Here is a 23,744-nt window from a genome sequence, read left to right on the forward strand (position 1 = left end):
ACGGACGGGGGGGTGCATTGGGGAACCTGGCCTTGGGGCAGCAGAGAGAGTAAATCCGGCCATGGCAGTGCTGATACCATTCAGCCCATAAAAACGCTGTGTGTTGTCAGCCTACAACAGGGAGTTAGGAGCATTTCTGACAGATCAGCAAATTTTTTTTGTACTTGCAGGCTCTTTAAAGGGATAACACAGGGGTATGTGTATGTATTGCAAAGATGTACTACATGATTTTTTATTGTGCCCTGACATACACTTTAATACAGAGGATAACCCAGATGGAACAGAGATGTGCGTGCATGTGCATCAGAGCATGTGTATAGATATACAGTATGTTACATCTTTCCTTGCATCAAAAGGTTATATACAGTAGAGCCACCTGTGTTGTTCTATCTGGCTTGTGTAGTATGAGGTAGAGCCTAATCAGAGTGGGTCGTTTTGGGCTGTGTGCCTGTGGTGGTACCTTCTTTTAGAGACATCCAGGATACGCTAGCAACTTTGTAGGAATGACTTTTAGCCACTGCACATCTCTCTTATTTTCTCTGGTGATTTGAAATAGGTTACAGTGTTGCTGCTGTAGATGACTGCACTATGTAGCACCAAATTGCTGGTGTACCATCATTTTCAGCAGCTGCATTAGATAACATGAGTAGCTACTGAAGCTGGAAGTTCTGTTACTATCTTCAAACACTGCAAAAAGGAAATCGCTCAGTCACAACTCATTTGGAATTTCTGCACACAGGCCTTTCATTGACTAATTCATTTTTTTTCTAGCAGCTAAAACCCTAAGGAAAGTGATTATTTTCCCTGCCACAGACATAAGTACTATGTCCGTGGCAGGATGGCCCTCAGAACTGAATCCAGGAGTGAGTTTACATTTCTTCAGCCAACTGTCGGCTTTCTACTGTAAATATTTCAAGTGGCTGTAATCACTTCCACAAGCTCTGCAACTTGAGGACCCCTCCATCTATTCTGGGCTCTGCTGCCCCTCCTGTGGATCTGGGACGATGATGGCGGGTCCACTGACAGAAGCCGGAAGCAGCAAACATTTTATAACTTTCAGTTTCAGAACTGTCATTCCCTGGCTGCTGTGGCTCAATATGTGCTTGATTGGCTTCATTGGAGTTCAAAGGTGACATTAGGGGTCTAACAGACCCCAAATGTCTACAAAGACAACTAAAGTCAAACCTTTTTTTGCTTTAGTTCTCTTTTGGGTCTCAGTAGTACATTCACGAATGTATTCCCGTGACCAAAATTGAGCATATAGCGGAGCAGAGCCACACTGCAGCCGGGAAGGATATTAATAATATTGTCGGGATCTACCCAAATGCCTGACTACAGTGGGCTCGGCCTTTTTAGAATCAGACCCAGCTGTGCCCACCCCCTCCCCTGTCTGACCATCCAGTGAGTGTTTGTAGGGTGGAGAAAGAAGGGGGGAAAGGGAGTCTGCAGAACACAATATCACCTCTGATCTATTTTTTAATCTGATGTATACACAAATAAGAATCTACTGCTCTGCTTAGGGCCACACCAGATATATAGAGGATGGAAGCAGCTAGCTAGATGGGATGCAGTGTCAGTAGGTTCCAGAGCTCTCTTGAATCTGAGCTTATCCCTACCCAATCTAGGTCAACTTAAGCTACCTGAAGGGGTACAAAACAATTCAAAGAGAAATAAACACTTCAATAAAAATCCATAAGAAATCCTACTTATCTGTATCAGCATTTTTGTTGTTCATCAGAAAAGCGAATGGGACACATTAAATTTTGTCTTCCAATAACATTAATGGCCAACAACAAGTCAAGTAGAGAGCTGTCCATACCTGCTTGCAGCTTTGATTTTGTAGGAGATGTGAATAGTTCTATGCATTGCCCTCTACAAGTATGGAAGAGATTTCCTCTCAGAGTTGCTGTAACAGCACTGATAGCACATTGGGTGAGCAGAAGAAGCACCAGAGAACACAATTCACCAGGGGATTCAGAGGGAAAAGATGTCCACCCAGGTGCTTTCCTTTGGGCACACTGTCTAGGTCTACCTTCTGAAAATCACAGATAAATGTATGACTCAACAAAGAGTTTTTGTCTTCCCAAATATAATTATTTTCCTTTATATAATGGGATTCAGCCTGGACAAATGCAAGTAGGTAAGAAGCAGCTGATGGTGGATAGTGACATTACAACCCTGTGCTCAACCTTATTGTAAGACATAATGACAAAGTAGTTTGCAGTATGTGATTTGTAAGGAGCAAGGAAACAATAACTTTTTGTAGCTTTATTTGTAAGCAAACATAAAATGTATTTAATGTAATAAATTTAGGTGTATTGAGATTTGCACTTTTTTTTCTTTGTTAATTTGGGTATAATGAGAGCAAACTATGTTTGATATGATGATTTGTTTATGGCGTGAAACCTTGGGATATTAATGCCAAAAAATGTTGCACGCAATATCACATTTCTTTCTGAGATTAATATTTTGTTATGAATTGTAAACCTGCTGCAAACATACCCTGGTCATAATAAAAATGAAACATATGAATGGGTGCTCGGCTAGAGAAGTGTAGATATACTGTATTTGCTGATTATGGCATTGCTACTCAACTTTTGTCATGAACTCAAGGGACCCTAAAGGATGCAGTACCCCATTAAAGATCCTTTATTCCTTATGTGCCATGTTGTTTGAAACATAATGCTAGGAAATTCGGAACTTATTTATGGCAGAACATAGGGAAATGGAGATGTTTAATATACTGATAGCAGCAACCCAGATTCCATGGTCCCTGTGTGTGTTGTAAAGTAGCCACCGCTCCAAGCTTGGTCCCATGCTCGACTACAATCTCATGTTTAGTGTACTAACTAGTACTGAGATTGAAGTTCATCACAGGAGCGAGCTTGCAGCGGTGGCTATTTTACTACACACACAGGGACCATGGAGAACAAAAGTAGCCCCCCTCCAGAAGGAAGGACAGTGTCAGCACCAATTCAGAGATGATTTGATTATCTACAGCTGAGTGATACACAAATAAGATACATTTTTGTTAATAGTTAAGGTACTTAAATGCATTGTTAAGATTTAATTCCGGCGTTTAGTGTCACTTTAATTAAAGCTGAACGTCATATTACTTATCCAAAGAAAATTCACTCTCCCAGCGCTCAGTGAACACTTATCGCTGCCCCTTTAGCAATCTTGAAAGAAGGCCATCACTCAGAAAGTCTGCTATCTTAAAGGCCACTGAGACATGTCCTCAAGATACATGCAAAAAGAACAAAGGGAGAAAATAGCTGACGTGTTTCTGAGATATTCTGCTTCTTCAGAGCTCAAAATGGGAAATATCCCCGAAATGCATCAGCTATTTTCTGCATTCCTTGGAGGTCCCATGTCTGCATTTGTGTTATGATCGGCTTTCCAGAATATTTTGCATTGTCCCTGGGTTACAATTTGTATATGTGAGTAGTTTTATTACCCTTTATTACACTGTCAATAAATGTTAATGCACGAGGAGAAGGCGCTGTCTCCCTTTGTTCTATTTGTCGTACTATTTATATGCAAACTCTTTTATCTGCCAACAGTTTTGTGATTCTGTTCAGCATGGCCAGGTCTTAGACCTTTTTGTGGTCTATTTTGAAGTTAAACAATGTAGCCTGCTCCAGGACCCACCGTAGGGATAAGCATGGAAGCATAATTATAATGCCATCCCCATGCTCTCCCCTCTTGCAATCATGTTCATTGTGTTAGACTGAAGGAACTGTGAAAAAAGTGTTAAGGTGGCCATACACTCTACAACCATCGCAAGACTTTAGTCTTGCGATGGTTGTAAAGGGATTAAAAAAACGTACGATCTGCCTATCTTGGACAGGCAGATCGCACTCTCGATCATCGCAAGCCCGCCCTCCTGAGGGGCGGGCTTCCGATGACCGCAATGCTGAACGGGCAGTGTGCGCGTGCGCACACCGGCCCGTTCAGCATTTATCTTCCGAGCACCGTTCTAACCAGCCGAGAATCGTACGATTCCCGGCTGGTTTTCGAACATGCTGGTTCGACAGAAGACGTGCGACCGTACAGTAGAAACGGTCGCACGTCTCCGTTCACACTGCTCGATTATCGTACGAAAACCCGATCACATACGATTATCGTACGATAATCGTGCAGTGTATGGGCACCTTTAGAGCCCTGATTGACCCCTAGTGTTGACCTTTCCTCACCCAACACATTCATGATGTGGGTGAGGACATTAAGAGCAATTTTAGGATTGTAATCAAAAATAATAATAAAAGTCATAGCGGGCTGGCCAGCATAATGCAAGAATTATTAATAGGCCTGGTGTAAAGTAAGAATGGCAGTGGATGTTCTCCAGCAAATATAGAGCATGGTAATTATCCATTCCAGCATGCTGACACAGTGATTTATGAATCACGCTGGAATCGTCTGTAAATAGACTCAACAGGGAAGGGAGCTGCTCAGCAGGTACTGCCATTGTGTTGTTTGTCATCCAGTGTGAAACGTAGCTTTTCATCTTCTCTCAGTGCTGATAGGGAAATCATCATCTTGTCTATATTACAGGAGTGCATAACAAGTGCCATTTAAAAACCCCAGCAGCAGATCGTTCTAGTCGGGGCTCGGATACGTCTTTACATTTAATTCATTTCTGATTGGCCGGGAAGACAGTTACATGCTGCCTCGCTGGCTCGATGCTGATTGGCTGGGAAGCCAGATTCCCGGCCAATCAGCAAAGGAGTCGGCAATCAGGAAGCCAGGCCTGAAGTCATTACCCGCGGACAGCTTCCTCATTGGCTGGGAAGCTGGCTCCATGTTCCCTTGTGGCACTGCCGGTCAGAGGAAATCTCTGGTATCGGGGTATCAGGGGTAAGTATCAGAGCATTTGGTCGATTATGAGTACTTGCCCAAATACTCGGTGCCGGCACCGATACCGATACTATTATCTGTGCATCTCTTCTTACTACTAAAGTTTCCCTTTTTCCTCACTTTATTTATATATTTGTTAGAAAAGAAAATGTGGTTAATTAAGCATAACTATTTTTTTTTTATAGAGTGGGGAAGAATTACAACTTCTTTCAGGGGTTTATTTCTTTCAGGGACCCTTACTGGAGAAATCTCCCTCAGTTCCTCACTTCCTGGCCCTATGACATGCATAAAAATGTAGTGGTGGGGGGGCTAAAGGGGAATTGCAGGACAAGATGGTGCAGACAGTAACAAAAACAGAAGTTCTTATTCCTCTGGTGCCCAACGTGCGGCTCAGGAGAGGCATGCAGCCCTTTGGCACTTATTTTGGGGCCCCTGCAGACAGTAGCCTTCTTATAATTCTTTCTTATGCTCCTCAGCTCCATTTAGTGACCATAATGCAGTATTTTTCAAATGTTACATTTGACTTGAACAGAAAATATACTAAGAATATTTGGTTTTGACTCAAATGGCAAATGGCTTTGCGCATTCTTCTCAAATAGACCCCATAATGTGCTTCCTGTCTCTGATTGTCTCCTAAAGCATGTCCCGAGTCTCCAATTGCTCCTGTGGTATGTATGCTGTCTCTGACCATCTCTGCTAGCATGCCTATAGGCTTTGATAACCTCCTGTTGTATGTCTGCAGTCTCTGACAGCTTTCTGTACTATTAAATTCACTTAATATTATGTGTGACCCTTTGGTGATATTAGGGGCTTATCAATATCAGTGTATAAGGTTGATGAGCACTCCCCTAACCCTTTCCCTTTCTACTACAATTAGTTTTTCTCAGTGTCTCCTGACTTGACAAGAAAAAATATATCCAATAGCCATAGACAGCAAAAAGAAATCTAACATAGGGTCTAACCTTTCCCCACTCAATCTGAAATGATAAAAACAGGGCTATTCACTAAAGGATGTAGAGTTTAGAGAAGGCAGGATTGGATCGTTCACTTCTCCTGCCTACTCCAAACTCTTCAATCTTTAGTGAATAGATCTGATAATTTTTTAGCTAGAAATGGGATTTATGTATAGTAATTCATAGGAACTAATCAGAATTCATCTGTTACCAGTCTGACTTTAGTAGGGTGAATTCAGTTTGGTCGGTATGGGTTATGGGTTATTTAACCATTTCAGCTCTCACACTTCTGCCTATGGACCAACGCATGGGCCTGCTTATTCTGCAATAACTTTGTCATTGCTTAAAATAACAAAGTAATACATATATGAGTTCAGTTTGTGACCGCAGCAGCAGCTTCTACAACTGCGGTATTTACATAACTCACTGCTTTCATTTTAAGGCCCCATTCACAGCAGGGCGACAGCTTTTTAGTGCGTTTTTGCACGTTTTTTATGCGCATTTCAGCACGTATTACAGGTGTTTTTTGTTCATATGTCAGTGCGTTTTTGAAGCTCGTTTTCAGTTGTCCAGTGAGAAGCAGGCTCAGCTGCTGAAACGCGCATAAAAAACAGGTGGATTTGCGCAGATCAGCACGTTTCCATTAACGTCTATTGAGCAAAACGAGCTGATCAGCGCGACAAAAGGAGGACAGGGACTATTTCAGGCGTATTTGTATGCGCGTTTGTGTGAACGGCCCCCATAGGAGTGTATGGGAGTTTATTTGCATGCGTTTCTAGGCGGGAAAATCTGCGTGATGAAACCACCCTGGTGTGAACGAGGCCTAAGAGCTGGGAATTGCTGAAAAGTGCATGAAGGGAGAACGGCACCAGGGCAGAAGGACAGGACGTACTTCACACATATGTACTTTGATGAAGTTGTGTGCAGCACGCTCATTCTCCTCAACTGGTTAGAAATGAGCACTTTAGAATGAGATTTTTGTTTTTATTCATAAGGCTAAGATTGGAGTAAGGTGGTTTATTGTATTGTAATATGTTCACAGAACCCCTATACTGAAAGGAGACTTTATACTCGGTTCACAAAGCTGTAGCGATCCTAATTTGCCATAACATTATGTTTAGCAAAGAGAGCTGAAAGCAATCATATGGTTAAAAATGACATTTCATTTAGCAAATAACACATGAGTTATAGTTTAGTCATTTAAGCCTTTTTTCTTTTCTCAAACAGGGTATCTCTTGGCTTTCTAGAGCATTGTTTCTCAACTTTTGTATTAGTCATGGCACCCTTTAAAATTATGCAAAATCTTGGGGCACCCCAGTTTAAAATATAGATTTTAAGGGGGGCCACACAAGAACACACAAAAAAGTGGGTTTCCCCCTTTTCATCCAAGTGCCCCCTTCAAATCAAGGTTCCCTCCCTCACCCTTTGCATCAGTAGCCCTCCTTCACATCAGAAGTCCCACTTTCATCGGGAGCCCCCTTCACATAAGTCTTCATCCCCCCTTCACATCACAGCAGGGGCATCACCTGGCGGGGTCACCCTGCGCGTACGTCATTACATATATACGTGTGATGTCATTACACACGTGCGTAATTATGTCACAGCACTTCACTGCTGGCGGCCATCTTGGTGATAGTTGCCGGCACAGAGAGGAGGGGACGTTCGTCAGGCAGGATAAGGTATGCCGCTGGGTCCTCTACTCTCTTGTGCAGCTGTAGGGCTCTATGTCCATGACCGAGTGCCTGACTTTTCAGAGGGGGTGACACCAAAATTACTGTTGGTCATTTTGGTGGCACCCTGTGTGGACCACCCCCACCCTTGTGACGCCACTGCATCACAGTCCCATTACAACAAAATTCAGAAGCACCCCTGAGGAGGCCAGAAGACACACCAGTGCCAGGGCTCCCTGGTTGAGAAAGGCTGTTCTAGAGCATTAAAGGCTGAGATATGAGCTCCTTTATAGCAGGACAATATAATTATCAACAATCGCTTTATTTATTTTTAGAACTCCAAGGATTTGATATGTATACTATTATACTAACCTTTTAATTACTTTTATTTATTTTGTAAAGTGTATCTATAGCCAAAACGTTTTGTATTTTTTAGTTTAGATAGAAAGGTTAGAACCCCTGTAAGGTTTTACAGCCAACAACAAAAAGGTGACAGGTTCTTTTGTTCCCCTGCTTAAAAAACAAAATTACTTCTGTCTGTGTTGTTGGAGTGATTCCTTCACTGTCTAGTGAAAAGGTTGTCCTTGGGATAGTGAGTAAGGGGAAATCACTCTAATGAAGTCTCAAACAGCAGGATAATGTGATGAGGGTTCTAATACTTCCCACTGTCTAAAACAAAAACAAAAAAAATGGTTATAAATCTGCTTTACAAAATAAATACAATTAAGTACTGCTGTGAAATATGTATGCATATCAAATCCTTATAGTTATAGAAATGAATACAGTATGTGTTTACTCTGCCATCTTATCTGGGGGAGTACGTTTAAAAAAGTGATATATTTCTTAAAGAGGGTCCATAGTAGGTGGATCTTCTCCATTTTTGTTTCACCATTGTAAATATCTAAAGTAAGAATTCATCAGGAAAGTTCTACTATAACCCCCTTTTATTCCCTTTATCTTCACCTTGAGCTGTGTTGTCAGTCTTGTTTAGGTGTGGTACACATCATAAAGTACATCAGCTTGCTATATCTCACAGCATAATCAAATTGTAAAACTGAAGCCTCACCTGCCCAACCACACCTATGTTTAAATGGAAACAAACCATTTCTCAATAAGTCTACCTTATCTGTCTCCAAAATTAAGGAGTGTCCTGCAAAATAAGGACAAGCCATGATGTAAATTAAGATGGCGCAATTAACTATTTGTTTTGTAATGTATTTGTTCCTTAAGTAAAGAAGCCACACAAGGTCATGTGCTTGGATCCAGAGCAGACTGGAAAAAACATACACAGAGACACTTTACTCCGGCATGTGCTCACACACTGACCACTTTCATGTTCTCTTAAAGCATAACTGATGGCAAGCAGCTGAATATGCAGTTGAAATTCAGCCATTTTTGTGAATTAGGCACCCCTGCCAGAAAGCAGAGGCGAGTTCAGAACCTCAGCATGTGATTGCACAATGATAGAGCAGCAGTCAGTCTAACATCGGTAGTTTGTAAAATGCTAGAGGGCATAATAAAGGATTATCTGGTAGAATTTGTTCAGGAAAACGGGATAGTTAATGACAATCAGCACGGGTTACACATTGATGAGGTTATCTATGAGCTCTCCCCTCTTGTAATCACGTTCCCTGTGTTAGGTTGACAACGCTGTGCTAAGCAATAGATTTTTGTTTCACCATTCAATGTAAGTCCATCCAAGCCGCGGACTACAGGAAACTAATATCAACATTCATGGACTCATGCTAACTGTACATGAAAATACAATTCATGATTTTGAATCAATATGTTACTGGAATAAAGGTGTTATATCACTTCCGGGAGTTCAGCTTTAACCTTAGGTACTACTATTAAGGCCCCTCTCACACGGGCGGTCCGATCGGGTGGACCTGATTGGATGCCCAATGTAAATCAATGGGCAGTCGGGTCCCAATCGGGTTGAAACGTGTCGCTGTTTCCAGCCTGCTGTATTATTTTATCCCGGTGTCCCATGCCATTTTGCCTTTAATGAAGATGGAATACATGGATGTTTAATAGGGCTGTTACTGATTAAAATTTTCGTGTTCGATTAATCAAATTTTTTTTAATCCATTAATTTCGATTAATGATAACGCACATACAGATGGTGACGTCACTGGATCTCCGACGAGACTCTCTGAAGCCGGCGGAGAGGTGAGTATTTTCATAGCCGATCAAAAAAAATGTAATCGGTCAAAAAGATTAACGATTAATCGAGAAATGAATTGTTAATTTGCACAGCCCTAATTTTTAATATAACTTTGAATGTACTGATCAAATCTTGCTTGGATCTTCTTTGAGAAGAAGGATAGGGATCGGGCACTCCTTCAGATCAGAGATCAAATCCCACAGGAAAGGGGTGAGCTGATGTTCTTCAGCTGATCAATTGGTAATCGAAGGATTTTTACATCATCAATCAATTTTTTTTCTGCTTGATTTTTATGAAAAAGATATTTATTGGCATTCTCCTGGAGGCAGGAACAGAGGCCAGTCTGCTGTGATTTCTCTGTGCGTAGGAAGGTAAGAGGCTGCAGCAGTTCCTGTCAGGGAAAGGAATTGATCATTTGATTAATATCCTGCCTGGGTGTATTGATCGGTGAGGTCACCTATTTTGAATTATTCATAGTTTTTCCCTTGCTACTGTAAATCACTTTCAGAAAGTACACAGGCTGAGTCACTAAACGCCTTTAATCATACATTACTAGCAGGCAGTGTGCCACCTTGAGGGTGAATAATATAAAATATCCACCAATTACTGCTTGGCCAAACAAGCTCTGTTCCTTCCTAGTGTTTGGCTTGTAACAGCTGCCAAATCCCCTTACTACCGTCCATGTGCGATCTAAAGGCACAGCTAGGTATTGCAATCTGATTCAGTCTAATGTTAAACCTGAAAACCTTTGTTTAATACTTACAGGTCTGTTCACAAAAGGGTGAAGAGTTTGAAGAAGGCAGGAGAAGTTAACAATCTAAGAACATAGCTGATTGGGAAAAATTATCCAATTAATCTCACTTTCCAGTACAGCTATGTTGTCCTAGATTGTTCATTTCTCCTGCCCTGCCCTGTTAGTGTTGGTGTGCCAGGTTTCAGCTGCGTCCCTTTTCTCCCTTTAATTGGTTCTTTGTTATTCAGCTGTACTTTCCCTACAATATGGTTACATTACAATACTTGCATGTAAACAAGGAACCTAAAAAAACCTTTAGAAACAGAACAGACCAGTTCATAGAAAACTGGTCATTTCAGTTTTACTTCAGGTCTCTGCAGCGCACACCTGCTCTAATCACGACATCTTAAGCAGGCTGCTGGACACTCAGCCTGAGACTGATTAAAGCTGGCCATACACCTTACAATTATCTGCAGATTTTCTGTGGTCAGATGGAAAAGGTGCAACAGATTCCTCCATCTACACTTAACTGTGTGGATGGAGTAATCTCCACTTGGGCCAATCTGTTGCACTTTTTCCATCTGACCACAGAAAATCTGCAGATAATTGTAAGGTGTATGGGCACCTTAACAGGTTAGTTTCTCTGCCATTGCCCAGGATAGAGGTCACTGACCCTAAGGCTGGGTTCACACCTAGGTGCATCGAATAGCGATTTACGGTAAAAACGTGCGACTAACGCACGTTTCCGAGGGTTACTTGGCTGTATCCCAATGGAAACTCGCGACAAAAACGCCCCAAAGAAGCTCCTGTACTTCTTTGGCGTAGGGCGTTTTGTAGCGCGTTCATACGTCCTGTAATACGCCCAGGTGTGAACCATACCCATAGGAAATAATGGGATTTCGGTGTTTGAGCGTTTTGCAGAGCGTTCGAACGTGCTACAAAACGCCCAGGTGTGAACCAGGCCTAATTTCTCCTGTTCTTGCCCTAGTTTCACCTGTAATTGTTTTGGATTGTGTTCCTAATGAGCTTGTCTGTGTTTATCCTGATCATTGTCCTGTGACATCTGCTAATGTCAGCTTGTGGTTGGCTGATACCTCTGGTGACAAAGTGGGTCTATAAAAGTGCTTTTTGTCTGTGATGTGGGATACTTGGCATTTTCATGAGAACTACCAGGGTCACAGCTTTTGCAGTTGGGACCTAGCCCTGGCGCTCCACCACAGTCCTGAAATCATTAGTCTGTATTGTTTTTGAAAAACTGTCACATGACAATAAACAAACATGTATCAGTACTTGTATCTGTGAGTACTTGCACAAGTATCAGTACTTGTACTTGCAAAAATTGTATTGTTGCATCTCTTATGTATATATTCTTTATAAAAACAAAACCATACATTAAAACACAGATGTGCAAGTCCCAGGAGCTCCGTGTGCTCCTTAAAAATGACAACTGCCTCCTATTTTTTTCATTTTTTTCTAGTCTAGTCTAGAGCTGGAAAAGTATCTATACTTGTACCGAGTACGGTACTTGGTATCTGAACATCCCTAGTGGAGACAAAGATGTGAACTCTAGGGGTGAGCTCTTGGCATTGGAGATAGATGAACACAAGGAGTGTTTCTATCCAATAACATTCATAACCACACTTTTTGGAGTGACCCTTTAACCTGCTGGGCCAGCTTAGCATCTATACAATGAAAGCCATGTGAATTCTGTATTTAATAGAAGATTCTGTAGAAGTAAGGCTTCTAAGTAAAAGCGTTATTACAAAAAATGGTATCTTGATGCAGGCTTTAAGTACTGGAGCTGCTGTGCTAGCTCTGGCCTTAGTAATGTTTTATTGGTGTTGGCTGGTATTCTAAATCACTGACTACACTGGCTACATACATCACTAAGGACTTGCTGAGATCTCACTGGCGTTCCTGGCTCTCCCCCAGCTTACCACAGAGTTTTGCTCCTCCTGCTGCATTCTGCATTATGTAAAACAAAGGGAAAATTCAACAGATGTGCACATTATGCTGCAATAAATGTGAGTGTAGCTATCCTCCCTAAATTTAAACACATCCTAGCATAGGCAGTCCTACTGCAGATGCGTAGAGCCATAAAATTAGAGCACTGGCAATAAAATTAATGGTCTTGTTAATCATAGCACTTTGTTTGCCGTTATGCCACGCTGTGTCAAAAAGTAAACTGCTCATTACACATTGATTCACAATCAGAGGGCCAGGTAAATGAGGCATTTGATGTAAAAGGTCAGATCATCTGTACACAGGCCCATAGAACACTACAAAATGTAATGGAATTCACTGTGTCAATATCACTGCTGTCTTCTCAGAGGAGAATGTTCATATAAACCATTTATATTTCAGCTTCAATCAATACAGCAGGACTGGATCTCCGTGTTTACAATCTATATTTGAACTAAAAGATAAGGATTGTTTTGCCACAGAAGAGAAATTCCCAGTCTTTGTCATGTAAAACAGGTGACTGAGTCACACCGAGCGCTAAGCCACGCATGAGATTTGTAATTGTATTGGTAACAAGAGATTAACCTGTTGGTGACAAATGTCTAATTAAAATCACCTTGAGATCAATGTGTTGTAATGAGACTACTGTCAACACAAGGCAATCTTGTGCTACTAATCAAATAAAAATGACCTTTCAGGGTAAAATGTGAGAGCAGCCACTGCTTGTGGAAGGTAATGTTATCCTCATCCTTGGTGATCACTGACCCACAGCAGAAACATACATCACCTTCCTGCCTTCTTCATTTACAAGACTTTATTGAAATGCATGTCAGCCACCAGCAAACTTGCATTGCAGTGTTTATTGCAAGGCCAACTAATCCAATCACATATCTAAGGTATTTTCTCTTATGCCTCTATGGATGGGCCCTGTGCATTCCCAAAACATTACCCTGCATTGTTTCCGTATGCCTTATGTGTGAGTTAAGAAACTCAATTAAAGACAAGGTTTGCTTATAGTGCTTCTGCATGTTGGACCATTCAACACAAACGTGCCCACTGTTATCATGGTCCTTATACTGTATGGTGAGCGATTTTGACAATTATTCGCAGATCTAAATAAGTAAACAGCCAGGGAAGATTAATCTCCTAATTAAGTGAGGATGAAGATCACAGCCCAATAGCTTGCTCCTCCAATCACAAACCAGCAATAGCAGCAGCTCCTGTATTTTTACCTGACAGGTCTTTTTTTAAAGAAGAACCCTAGGCACAATTATTATTAACCCAATGCAGTGGGGCTACCCACCAGGGGCTGACTGGCAACTTTTAGCCCAGGGGGCAAGTACAACCCAGAGGCCCATGGTGCAGCAACTTGACCCCCCTCCCGCTTTGCCTCTTCCCCCGCCTTCTCCCCGCCCGTCTGCAACGAGGTGGGACGTTACACCCTGCCCCCCGGCCCAGTCCGCCCCTGCTACCCACGCACTGCAAGGGCTAACTGCTTGTTTTGGTCTGGGGAGGGAAAAAAAAGGTATACTCACCCGATCCTTCGAACCAACTTGCTCTTAGACCTTCTAGCCTCGCTCCCCCTCCGCTGCAGCGGTCTAAGGTCCCTGAGTCATCACGTTCTATACACAGTGTATAGGACGTGAAGACACTGAGGGACATATCATTGCTGCAGTGGAGGAGGGAGCGCTGTCACACCCAGCTGGTCCAGAGGATTGGGTGAGTAAATCTTATTTTCCTCCGTAGTTAAATCTCGCAGTGCCATAGTAGCCCCACTGCAAGGTTTAATAATCTTTTTGCCCAGAGTTATTCTTTATTTAATATGTGAGAGAGATAGTGAAAAAGATAGTGATAGTGAGTTTACAAACATCTAGTGCAGAGAGAAATCTGGTGCTCGCTCTTGGGGCCCATCCACACTCTCGATGTATTCAGTCTGTAAATCCCCAAAAGCTGCACTGTGATGCCAGAACTCCAATAAAAGCAATTTCATTCACTTCAACAAGATACTGCTCAGCACCTCTCAAGGTCTGGTTTTAAAATAGTGAGCGCTATGGGTCTCCTGGAGTAAAGTGAGAATCCAACAATAACTTACTTACATATCACTTCAGCAATTTTTATTGTTTACATAATAAGATGTTCACTTAGAGATATTTATATATTTATTATTTTATACCACTTATTTAATAAGTTATTGTTGGATTCTCACTTTACTCCAGGAGACCCATAGCGCTCACTTTTTTAAAACCATTTTGTGAGGTGTATCTAGCCTTAGTTTCAGCAGCTTGCGGTTAACACTTACTCTCTGTGAAATCTCCACCTTTGGGTCTGTTTCATAACGCAGAACATTCAACCTTCCACCTCTCAAGGTCTGCTCCAAACATTTCACCTCAAACAGGCTTAATCATAAGGTTAATGTTTATTGTGTTTGTGGTGAAACGCGTAAGGGTGGATCACTATCTGAGGCCCCCTCCTACTTCACTATCTGAGGCTCTCTCCTATATCACTATCTGAGGCTCTCTCCTACATCACTATCTGAGGCTCTCTCCTATATCACTATCTGAGGCTCTCTCCTATATCACTATCTGAGGCTCTCTCCTATATCACTATCTGAGGTTCTCTCCTATATCACTCTCTGAGGCTCTCTTCTATATCACTCTCTGAGGCTCTCTCCTATATCACTATCTGAGGCTCTCTCCTATATCACTATCTCAGGGTCTCTCCTATATCACTATCTGAGGCCCCCTCCTATATCACTATCTGAGGCCCCCTCCTATATCACTATCTGAGGCCCCCTCCTATATCACTATCTGAGGCTCTCTCCTATATCACTATCTGAGGCTCTCTCCTATATCACTATCTGAGGCTCTCTCCTATATCACTATCTGAGGCTCTCTCCTATATCACTATCTGAGGCTCTCTCCTATATCACTATCTGAGGCTCTCTCCTATACCACTATCTGAGGCTCTCTCCTATATCACTATCTGAGGATCGCAGGCATCCTTGTTAGTACCACTTACTTTGCCAGCTTTTTGTTGCCCGGTCCCAACTTTTTTCAGACGTGTTGCTGCCATTAATTTCAAAATGACTTTATTTTTGTTTCTTAAAATTTGTATATTTTCTCAGTTTAAACATTTTATATGTTTTCCATTTTTTACTGTGAATAAAATACGGGTTTATGAGGTTTGAAGATCATTGCATTCTGTTTTTATGTAGATTGTACACGGCGTCACAACTTTTTTAGAACTGGTGTTGTACATTCTTAGTATGTTATCGTAAATAAGGGCTACCCTACTCAAGCCATTAAGGTCTGCAGAGAGTTCTTCATGACAGAGCCTCTTATTTTCCTTAATGGACCAATTCCTATTGCCAGTTACAAAAACCTTAAAACTCTGAGATCATCATGGCACCTGAAGAATGAATTCAAGAGTACTGCTCTAAACTACTCTATTGCCATAGCTCATTTAGAAGCTTCAACTATTGTACAGATGAAAGTGACAGAACCAAGCAGCCCTCAGCCCCCATATTGGTGTTGCAGGAACCCCAAAATGCTCTAGTTATTGTGGAGGCTTAGCAAGCCATAGCTACTCTTTGAACACTATTCCAGTACTGCAATCTTAGTGAAGACTGAACAAATTACTAATATTTTCCAGTTTCTATGGCAGTTCAAGTCACAGCAGCCAATCAGCTTTTATCTCTAATACACTTAGTGCAGTTAGAGCAATGTAAGGTGATTGCTGATTGGTCTGTTGAGTAAAGCAATTTGTACATTGTTCTTTATCTTTTTTTAAAACATGAAAAGTAATAGGGGGTCCACTCCTGGTTACCCATCCTACTTTCTCGTCACATATTCAGTGCTCATTTGCATCTTATTATGTTACAGCAATCAGACTCATTCCCCCAGTTCTAATTACACTGCATCATTGCACCCAATCTACATATAATCCCGTTGTTTGTCCTAAACCCACAGGGATTTGATAGCTTTCCTAGGCTAGTGCCTCCTTGTGCTGTTCACATTGCAGTATAACTTTGTACTTCATGCTTTAATTAACATTAATTAATATTAATTGTGTTCCCTTTAAACCTGCATATCATGGTAAGGGAATTTATTGTTGTGAATGTTTCTGTCCTGTCTTCCGGCTGATGGCATTTTCAATAGTTCAGAAGTTCATATAGGTGAAAGGAAAGGCTTTATTTAGTAACACTTTGATTATTGTAGTGGTTGGTCAGATGGTACATTTTACAGCTTAGCTCAGACTGCACTTAAAGGTCCTGCAGCCCCATCTACATGTGAAAATGGCAGCCTTTGGGGCAGGTCTGGGAACAGTGAAATGCAGCATGACACCTCTGTGCAGCACTATCTGTGCACATAGCCGAACCCCAGAAATGTCATGTATGCTGCGACATATGTGGGCAGAGATATATGTGGGGGCAGCCTGCAGACTGTGCAGTACATTTTATACTTACCTCTTCTACAATCTGTACTGTGTGCTGTACATTCTATATTTTTCACTGTTCCAAATTGTACAATGTGTTTATATATTCTATACTTCGTTCTGCACCAATCAACACACTTTTTATAGCCCCCACTGCTGTAGAGTGTACATGGTGCTGTACAATCTCTACTTCCTTCTATCCCAATCTGTATACTGTGCTGCATGTTCTATACTTCCCAATGCCCCCTTCTCCACAATGTGCCGTACGTTTATATTTTGTACTGCCTTAATCTGCACACTGGATTACGCTTTATACTCCCCACTGCTTCAATCTGCACACTGTACTATGCGTCCTATACTTTCATTTGCTCCAATCTGAACACTGTGCTGTATTTTCTATACTCTGCAATGCCCCATTCCTCACATTGTGCTGTACATTTATACTTTCCACTGCTTTAATCTGCACACCGTGCATTATGTTTTATACTCCCCACTGTTCCAATCTGCATACGATTCTATACTATACTCTCCAATCTGCACACTGTGCTGTACGTTCTGTACTCCCAAGTGCTCCTACCTGCATGCTGCACTGTATGTTTGGTACTCCCTCTGCTTCAATGTTTACATTGTTCTTTATGCTCCATACTACTCTACTCAGAACTTGCAATGGGAGCAGAGAACGGTATGAAATATTTTTATTAGGTTCAGATACCAGTGCCGCTACTTGCTATTTTCACGAGAACTACCGGGGTGGCAGCGCTTGCAGCTGTGACTGGGCTCTGGCACTCCACCACTGTCCTGGAATTATTAGTCTGTATTATTTTAGAAAAACTGTCACATGACAATAAACAAAAATGTATCAGTACTCGTATCTGTGAGTATTTGGACAAGTACTTGTACAAAAATGGTATCGGTGCATCCTAATATAAACAAATCATACATTAAAACAGGGATGCGCAAATCCTAGGAGCTCCGTGTGCTCCTTAAAAGTGGCAGCTGCCTCCTAACTTTTGATTTTTTTCTCTAGTCTAGTCTTGGACCTGGAAAAGTATCTGTACTTGTACTTGTCCTGAGTACGGTACTTGGTATCAGTGCATCCCTAATTTTATTGTAAATTTGCAGAGGTAAACATACTGTGCTTGAATTGACTTTTACCATATGTAATTAGAATGGGACATATAGAGTATATACAGTAGAATGACAGTTTAGTGCAAAATATATGCTTTCCTTATGATTTTGGAGCATACAGTACAGTAGATGTGAATATGGGGACACTGGTGTATAGTCTTGAAGGCTTGGGAACAAGAAGCCCCAGTAGGTTGTTATGTTGGCCACTATAGGTACTTGCAGATTATTGAGGCGACACTAGCTGCCTACAGGTGCACAGCTTTCATCAGTTGTGCTCCTGGTATACTGCAGACACATGAAGGTTGTAGCTGGGTCCACTGTGCACCCACTGAGCCCTAGGCTCCTGCCTACATTCCTTTGTGGAAGATCCAGTTCTGCCCTGTATTTAATTTGATCACTGGCCACCTTCTTTTGTACCTTGGGGTCCTATAGAGAAACTGTGAGGATAAAAAAGTAAGGCAGCTGCCGTGGTTGACTTGAAAGGTACAAGGCTCTGGTGGTCATCCGTTGTCTTTCCTTTACTGCCTTGTGAGTCACTGACCCTAAAAACACGTACTGTATGCAGACTATACTCCTGTATTTGTTCCAGTGCAGGGACTCACCTGTTGAAAAAGTGAGGATAAAGATGACAGCTCCAGATTGCACAGCTATGCAGATTGCAAAATGTACCAATGGCAGCATTATTTCTATTCTGATATGTCCCTGTTATTAGTGAGAAGTCCTGATCAGAGTTCCCCCGCGGCATACAGAGTTAAATTCTGGAATATGATGGGGACAAACCTGTGACTTCTTATGGTATGACAGTACCAGCAGAGTCCCTGACAAGTCATTGGGTGATTATCTGAGGCCACTGAAATATTAGTTTTGGGTGAATTGATCCATTTAGATTGCCAGGTACACTTAAAAAAAAAATAGTAAGTGACTAGCAGTGTTATAATTATTTGCTGAATTTCTGAGCAATTTTTTGAGGACACACAGCAAGTTTCAGCTGGTTTGCATTCAAAAGGCAAATCCCACATGAATACAGCTGAATATTACAGGTTTGTAAGCAATTATTTTATGAGGATTCAGCAAGCCGCTATAATCCCATATCCACTTTAAACTGCTGCCATCCATGTTATTGACTCGTTTGCAGTCAGGTGAAGAAGAGGCTCCATATTCCAGACAGAAAGAGAGAAATAGATGTCCTGCTTGTCTTGGCACTGTCACTAACGTGCAGCAATAAATATGCCTTGTGCAGATTGCCTGCTGTGCTGTGCTCAGTGCCAGGGCTCAGGGGCTGCCCAGGATTTTCTGTGTTGGCAATTTCGCTGCCAGGCTAGTTCAGTACAGCAGCAGACAGAGCCATGATGATGGGCAACAACCCAATGCAGGCTATTGCAAATTATCTCTTAAACTTAGGCTGAGTGCTGTCAGCCCACAACAGGACTTAGGAGATGAGTGCATTTCTGGCACTGCAACAGGTATTTACTGTACTGTAGGGTCTTTAAAGGGACAAAACATGGGTAATGTGCAGAGATGTACTGCATATGTTTTGTTTTTTGCCCTAACATACACTTTAAGGACCATGTCACACTACATCAGCTACACATTTCTCTGCTGGTTTTCTGTAGGGATTTCTAGCTGGATGGAGTTACAATGCTTATCTATGCACCTACATGTCACTGGAGTGCCATGGTCATCAGCAGCTGTATTGAAGCCAGCAATTTCGTAGCTAGCTCCATTTGCTGCAAAAAAAGTCCATTGCTGAGCTTTTGAGCTTTGAATTTCTACGACACAGACCATTCATTGACTGCAAAGCATTTTTCCTACCCACAGAAAAGAAAAGTGATACTTTAGCTGCTGTAAATCACTGCTACAAAATTGCCAATGTGACATGGGCCTAACAGTAGTTAAAATGTAAGCCAAGGCGGGAGTGCACGGTTTTCAATGAGTCTGCAGAGCCTGTGTTTGTAATGAATAAATATGGCTGCCCTTATCTACAAATATAATAAGCTATGAACAAATACATAAGGCACATTCTATATCCTCAGTGCTGCAATGTACAAATTACACTTTTATTCATGCGGTCGCAGCACTCTTCTTCTGGCACTGTGACTTAGAGGTCTGGTTATAGCCCAATGTCGGGATCATGACATTCATTCTCCTCCAATCCCCCCTCATCCATTCACAAAATGCCTTGTGTTCTTCTTATGGAATACAAGGGGTTCTGTGAATGGACAAAGGAGAGATCTATCCACCACCCCTCTCCCCCTGTCCAATCACAGAATGCTTGTATTTAGAAAAATGCCCTTACGGTGTACCAAAACACAAGAAGAAATATGTAATATATTGCAGCTTATTAGTGCTTAGATGCAGTGGCTGCATTAAGTTTGTTTTCCTTTATTTTCACCATTATATATGCCATAATAAATCCTGTCTATTAGTTGTGCAAGACTGTCTGTCCTAACAAATGGTTTGAAAATCTCATGGCTTGGGTAGTACAATGTATGTTAATGCGCTTTAAAAAAAATTCCTCAAGTCAGTTCTTTTTTCTGCATATTGCCATCTATTTTAAAAAAATAGAAGTTGCCCAAAGCAATGGATATATAAACCTGCTCCAAAGAAACAACAGCAAAGCTAAGAAATATTTTTTTAAAATAATTTTTAGGTACATTGTGTGAATGGGAACAAATAACAAACATATTGGCATTTCACAAGCAAGTAGATGTATGCAAAAACATTAAAAAAAAATAAAAAGTTACCAAAAAGGTAATTACTTACCTTTGTCACCGCGGCTCGCTGTCTGAAGATCTGGAGCTTCTCGAGCAGCCGAGCAGGATGATGGGATGGGCACATGCGCAGTAGAGATCTTCGGCAGGGAGAAGAGGAGAGACACAGCAGAGGTGAATGCACGCAGCCGGATAGACACTGTGGGTCACGAGGAGTCTACGCTGGATCAGAGAGCGGCACCAGTGCTGCAGGGACTTCTCAATACAAGTGGAAGGAAGAAGATGATCGGATCAAGAGGCATTTAAGGTAAGTCCTTAAAAGAGAACTATGGGGTAACCTTTTTATCCCATAGTTCTCTTAAGGGTCCTCCCATGACCCAAAGCTCAGTGTATACTGAGAGCACTGCAGCCGGACGGATCCCGACAATACTGTCGAGATCCACCCCGTTGGCTGATTGACAGCGGGCTCTGCCTATCTAAAGGCAGAGCCAGCTGTGCCCGCCCCTTCTGCTACTCCACTCAGGTGGGAATCCCTGTGGGGAACGGTGACTGACAGCCACCGCTCTCTGCAGGGACTTGATCAGAAAGTGAGCTCACTTCCCGATCAATAGAGCCGACCTGTGACAGTTTCATTGTTGCACGTCGTCTCTAACTATGAGGATGAGTGAAAATCACTCACCTCATACTTCTCCTTTTAAAGCAGCATGGGCCAGGGACGAAAAATGTGTGACTTTAATGTAATTTTAAGTGTTATAATCAGCTCTATAGTTAAAATCTAATTTCATACTTCCGGTTCCGGCGCCTGCAGAGCGAGTCGCACATGTGAGGAGCTCCGGACCATCGGGACCATCAAATCGGCATTTATACCGGATCTAATTTCATGTTGGAACATTGCGCCATTCTACAGTTTCGTTTTTTTACCGAGCTTTAGATGGGACGTCATTTTTTCTTTTAGATTAATGTGCTTTATTCTGTACAGAAACTAACACAGTATACAGTGGAAAAGTAAAAGGTAAATATGCCATCTGGGTCCCCTGTTCTTATGGGCCCAAAGGGTGCTGCACTCTCTACTTCCCCTTGAAATAGAAGTATACATGTACATGTAAACCAAATATCCACAAGTGTAAAAACTGTATTACACAGTGCTTGTACCATTTAAGCATGTTTTTTTTTTTTTAAATCTTAATATCGATGTCAAATACTCTAATATAGCAACCGGAGAGATACTATATTTCTATCCTGACAAGTTCCCTTTAGAGTACACAAATACTGTAATGGTGCTTTCCTCAGTAAAGACATCTTTGGCAGATGCATTGCGATGTCTGGCATACTAATAAAGCAATGATTGATTACAAGATGGAGGAGCTGACGTCTCATTTTTCCCATGTAGGTTACAGAGAAGGATTGCTCTGGAAGAGGGGACGTGACAATGGACAATTCCTCAGCAGAAAATTTGTACTGTCAGAACGGGAAGGAGCCCTAAAATACTTTAACAAAAATGATGTGAGTACATTTGTTACACATGCTATATTTGTGTTTTAATGTGTTTGCAGAAATTCAGGAAAATAGAGATAAAAAAGTGAAATTTTTACATTTATCAAAGGCTTGTGGGGTCTTTTTTATAATAACTGAAGAACCCACCTTGTACCCACCTACTGCTGCTGTCAATCAGCAGACGTGGACCTGACATTTTCCTTCAGGTCCCCCTCTGCTGATTGACAGCAGCAAGGGGAGGGTGCAATAGCCAGCCTGCTATTGGCTATTGCAAATTGAAAAAGCCAATAACAGCCCAGCTATTCATTCCCATGCAGTCTGTTGTTTTGTTTTTTTTATTCTGACGGAAGCAGCTGTCAGAATACAAACAAAAAACAGCTAATAGCAAGAGAAGCATTAGCTCCCCTGCTATCTGTCATCCTTTCAGGGAGGTGCCCTCTCCCCTATCCCCCGCCCTCCCCACTGCGGATAGTGGGGACTAGGAAAAATTATTTTTTTTCAGGTTGGGATGTCTGAACATGTGTTTTCCCATATGTAATGTGAATAGCAGTTGTATCCTCTGTAATTACTAGAGTTTCACCTGAGGTGTGCAAGCCCGCATCTTTATTGATATGTACAGCGTTATGATGAGATCGTTGATCCATATTGCATTCCCTACATACAATACACTTAAATCTAAGCAAATAGAAGCAGGCATGTACAGGGTCAGTACATGCTTCAAAGACCAGTGGCAGGCTCTGTACATAGGCCAGTGGCAGGCTGAATCAACCCTTATCTGAGCAGAGAACTGTGTACAGACATGTGTTGTAAAGTAGTCACCGCTCCACACTCACTCCTGTGATGGACTACAAGCTCATGTTTAGTTTACTACTTTGTACTGAGATTATAGTCTGACATGGGAGTGAGCTCGAAGTGGTGGCTACTTTACAACACACACAGGGACCATGGGGAACAAAAGTAGCCACTCTCCAGAAGGAAGGACAGTGTCAACACCAATTCAGAGATTAGCTACTATGAGCCGAACCTGGCTTGCGCCCCCTTGCCTCTGTGGCCATGGCGAGCACTAAGCGCCATGGTAACAGGGCACCAGGCAGCCAACACAGCTGTGACTTGGCAGGGAGAAGAGGGGCAGCACAGGCTCCAGTTTCTCCTCGGATCTCCGCTGCTCTCCCCCGCCTGTATGGGCAGAGGCAGCAGGGATCTGATGAGAAAAGGAGCGGAGCAGCCGGCCGGGGGGCGGAGGAGGGAGCTGTCATCCAGCCGGCAGCTCTCACCGCTCAGCCATCAGGTGATCACTCCAGTGTTTGTAAACAATAGTTATGAATGAACACGAAGTGCTTTACATCACTTCCTGTTCATTCATGAATTTCTGAATGGGTAGTAGAACTCAGTACAGAGGCTTCTCCCTATTCATAACTGGATAATAGTAAATATTTTACTATCACCAGTTTCTGAACGAATGGGAAGCCTCTGTACTTAGTGCTTTCCATTCATTTAGAGGCTGCAGAAAAAGAGATTGAAGGCTCTGTGTCCTCAATTTCTTTTTCTATTTCAAAAAGGAAATGTCAGGGATTTAGACCCCTAATATTTCCCCAAAGCCCCCCAACAGTAAAAAAAATAATAATAATAAACACC

At 42.0% G+C, this 23,744-nt stretch overlaps 1 protein-coding gene across 1 annotated transcript in view; it reads left to right on the plus strand.

Moving 5' to 3' along the window:
• Positions 1–23,744, plus strand: part of ADAP1 (ArfGAP with dual PH domains 1) — a 181,062-nt gene that overhangs the window by 141,207 nt on the left and 16,111 nt on the right. The window contains exon 5 of the mRNA XM_018568271.1: positions 22,006–22,118. Coding sequence (XP_018423773.1) covers positions 22,006–22,118 — 113 coding nt within the window. The remainder of the gene's footprint in view (positions 1–22,005; positions 22,119–23,744) is intronic.

The sequence above is a fragment of the Nanorana parkeri genome, unplaced genomic scaffold (genome assembly GCF_000935625.1).
Source record: "Nanorana parkeri isolate BGI_ZX_2015 unplaced genomic scaffold, ASM93562v1 scaffold3, whole genome shotgun sequence".
NCBI classification, from domain to species: domain Eukaryota; kingdom Metazoa; phylum Chordata; class Amphibia; order Anura; family Dicroglossidae; genus Nanorana; species Nanorana parkeri.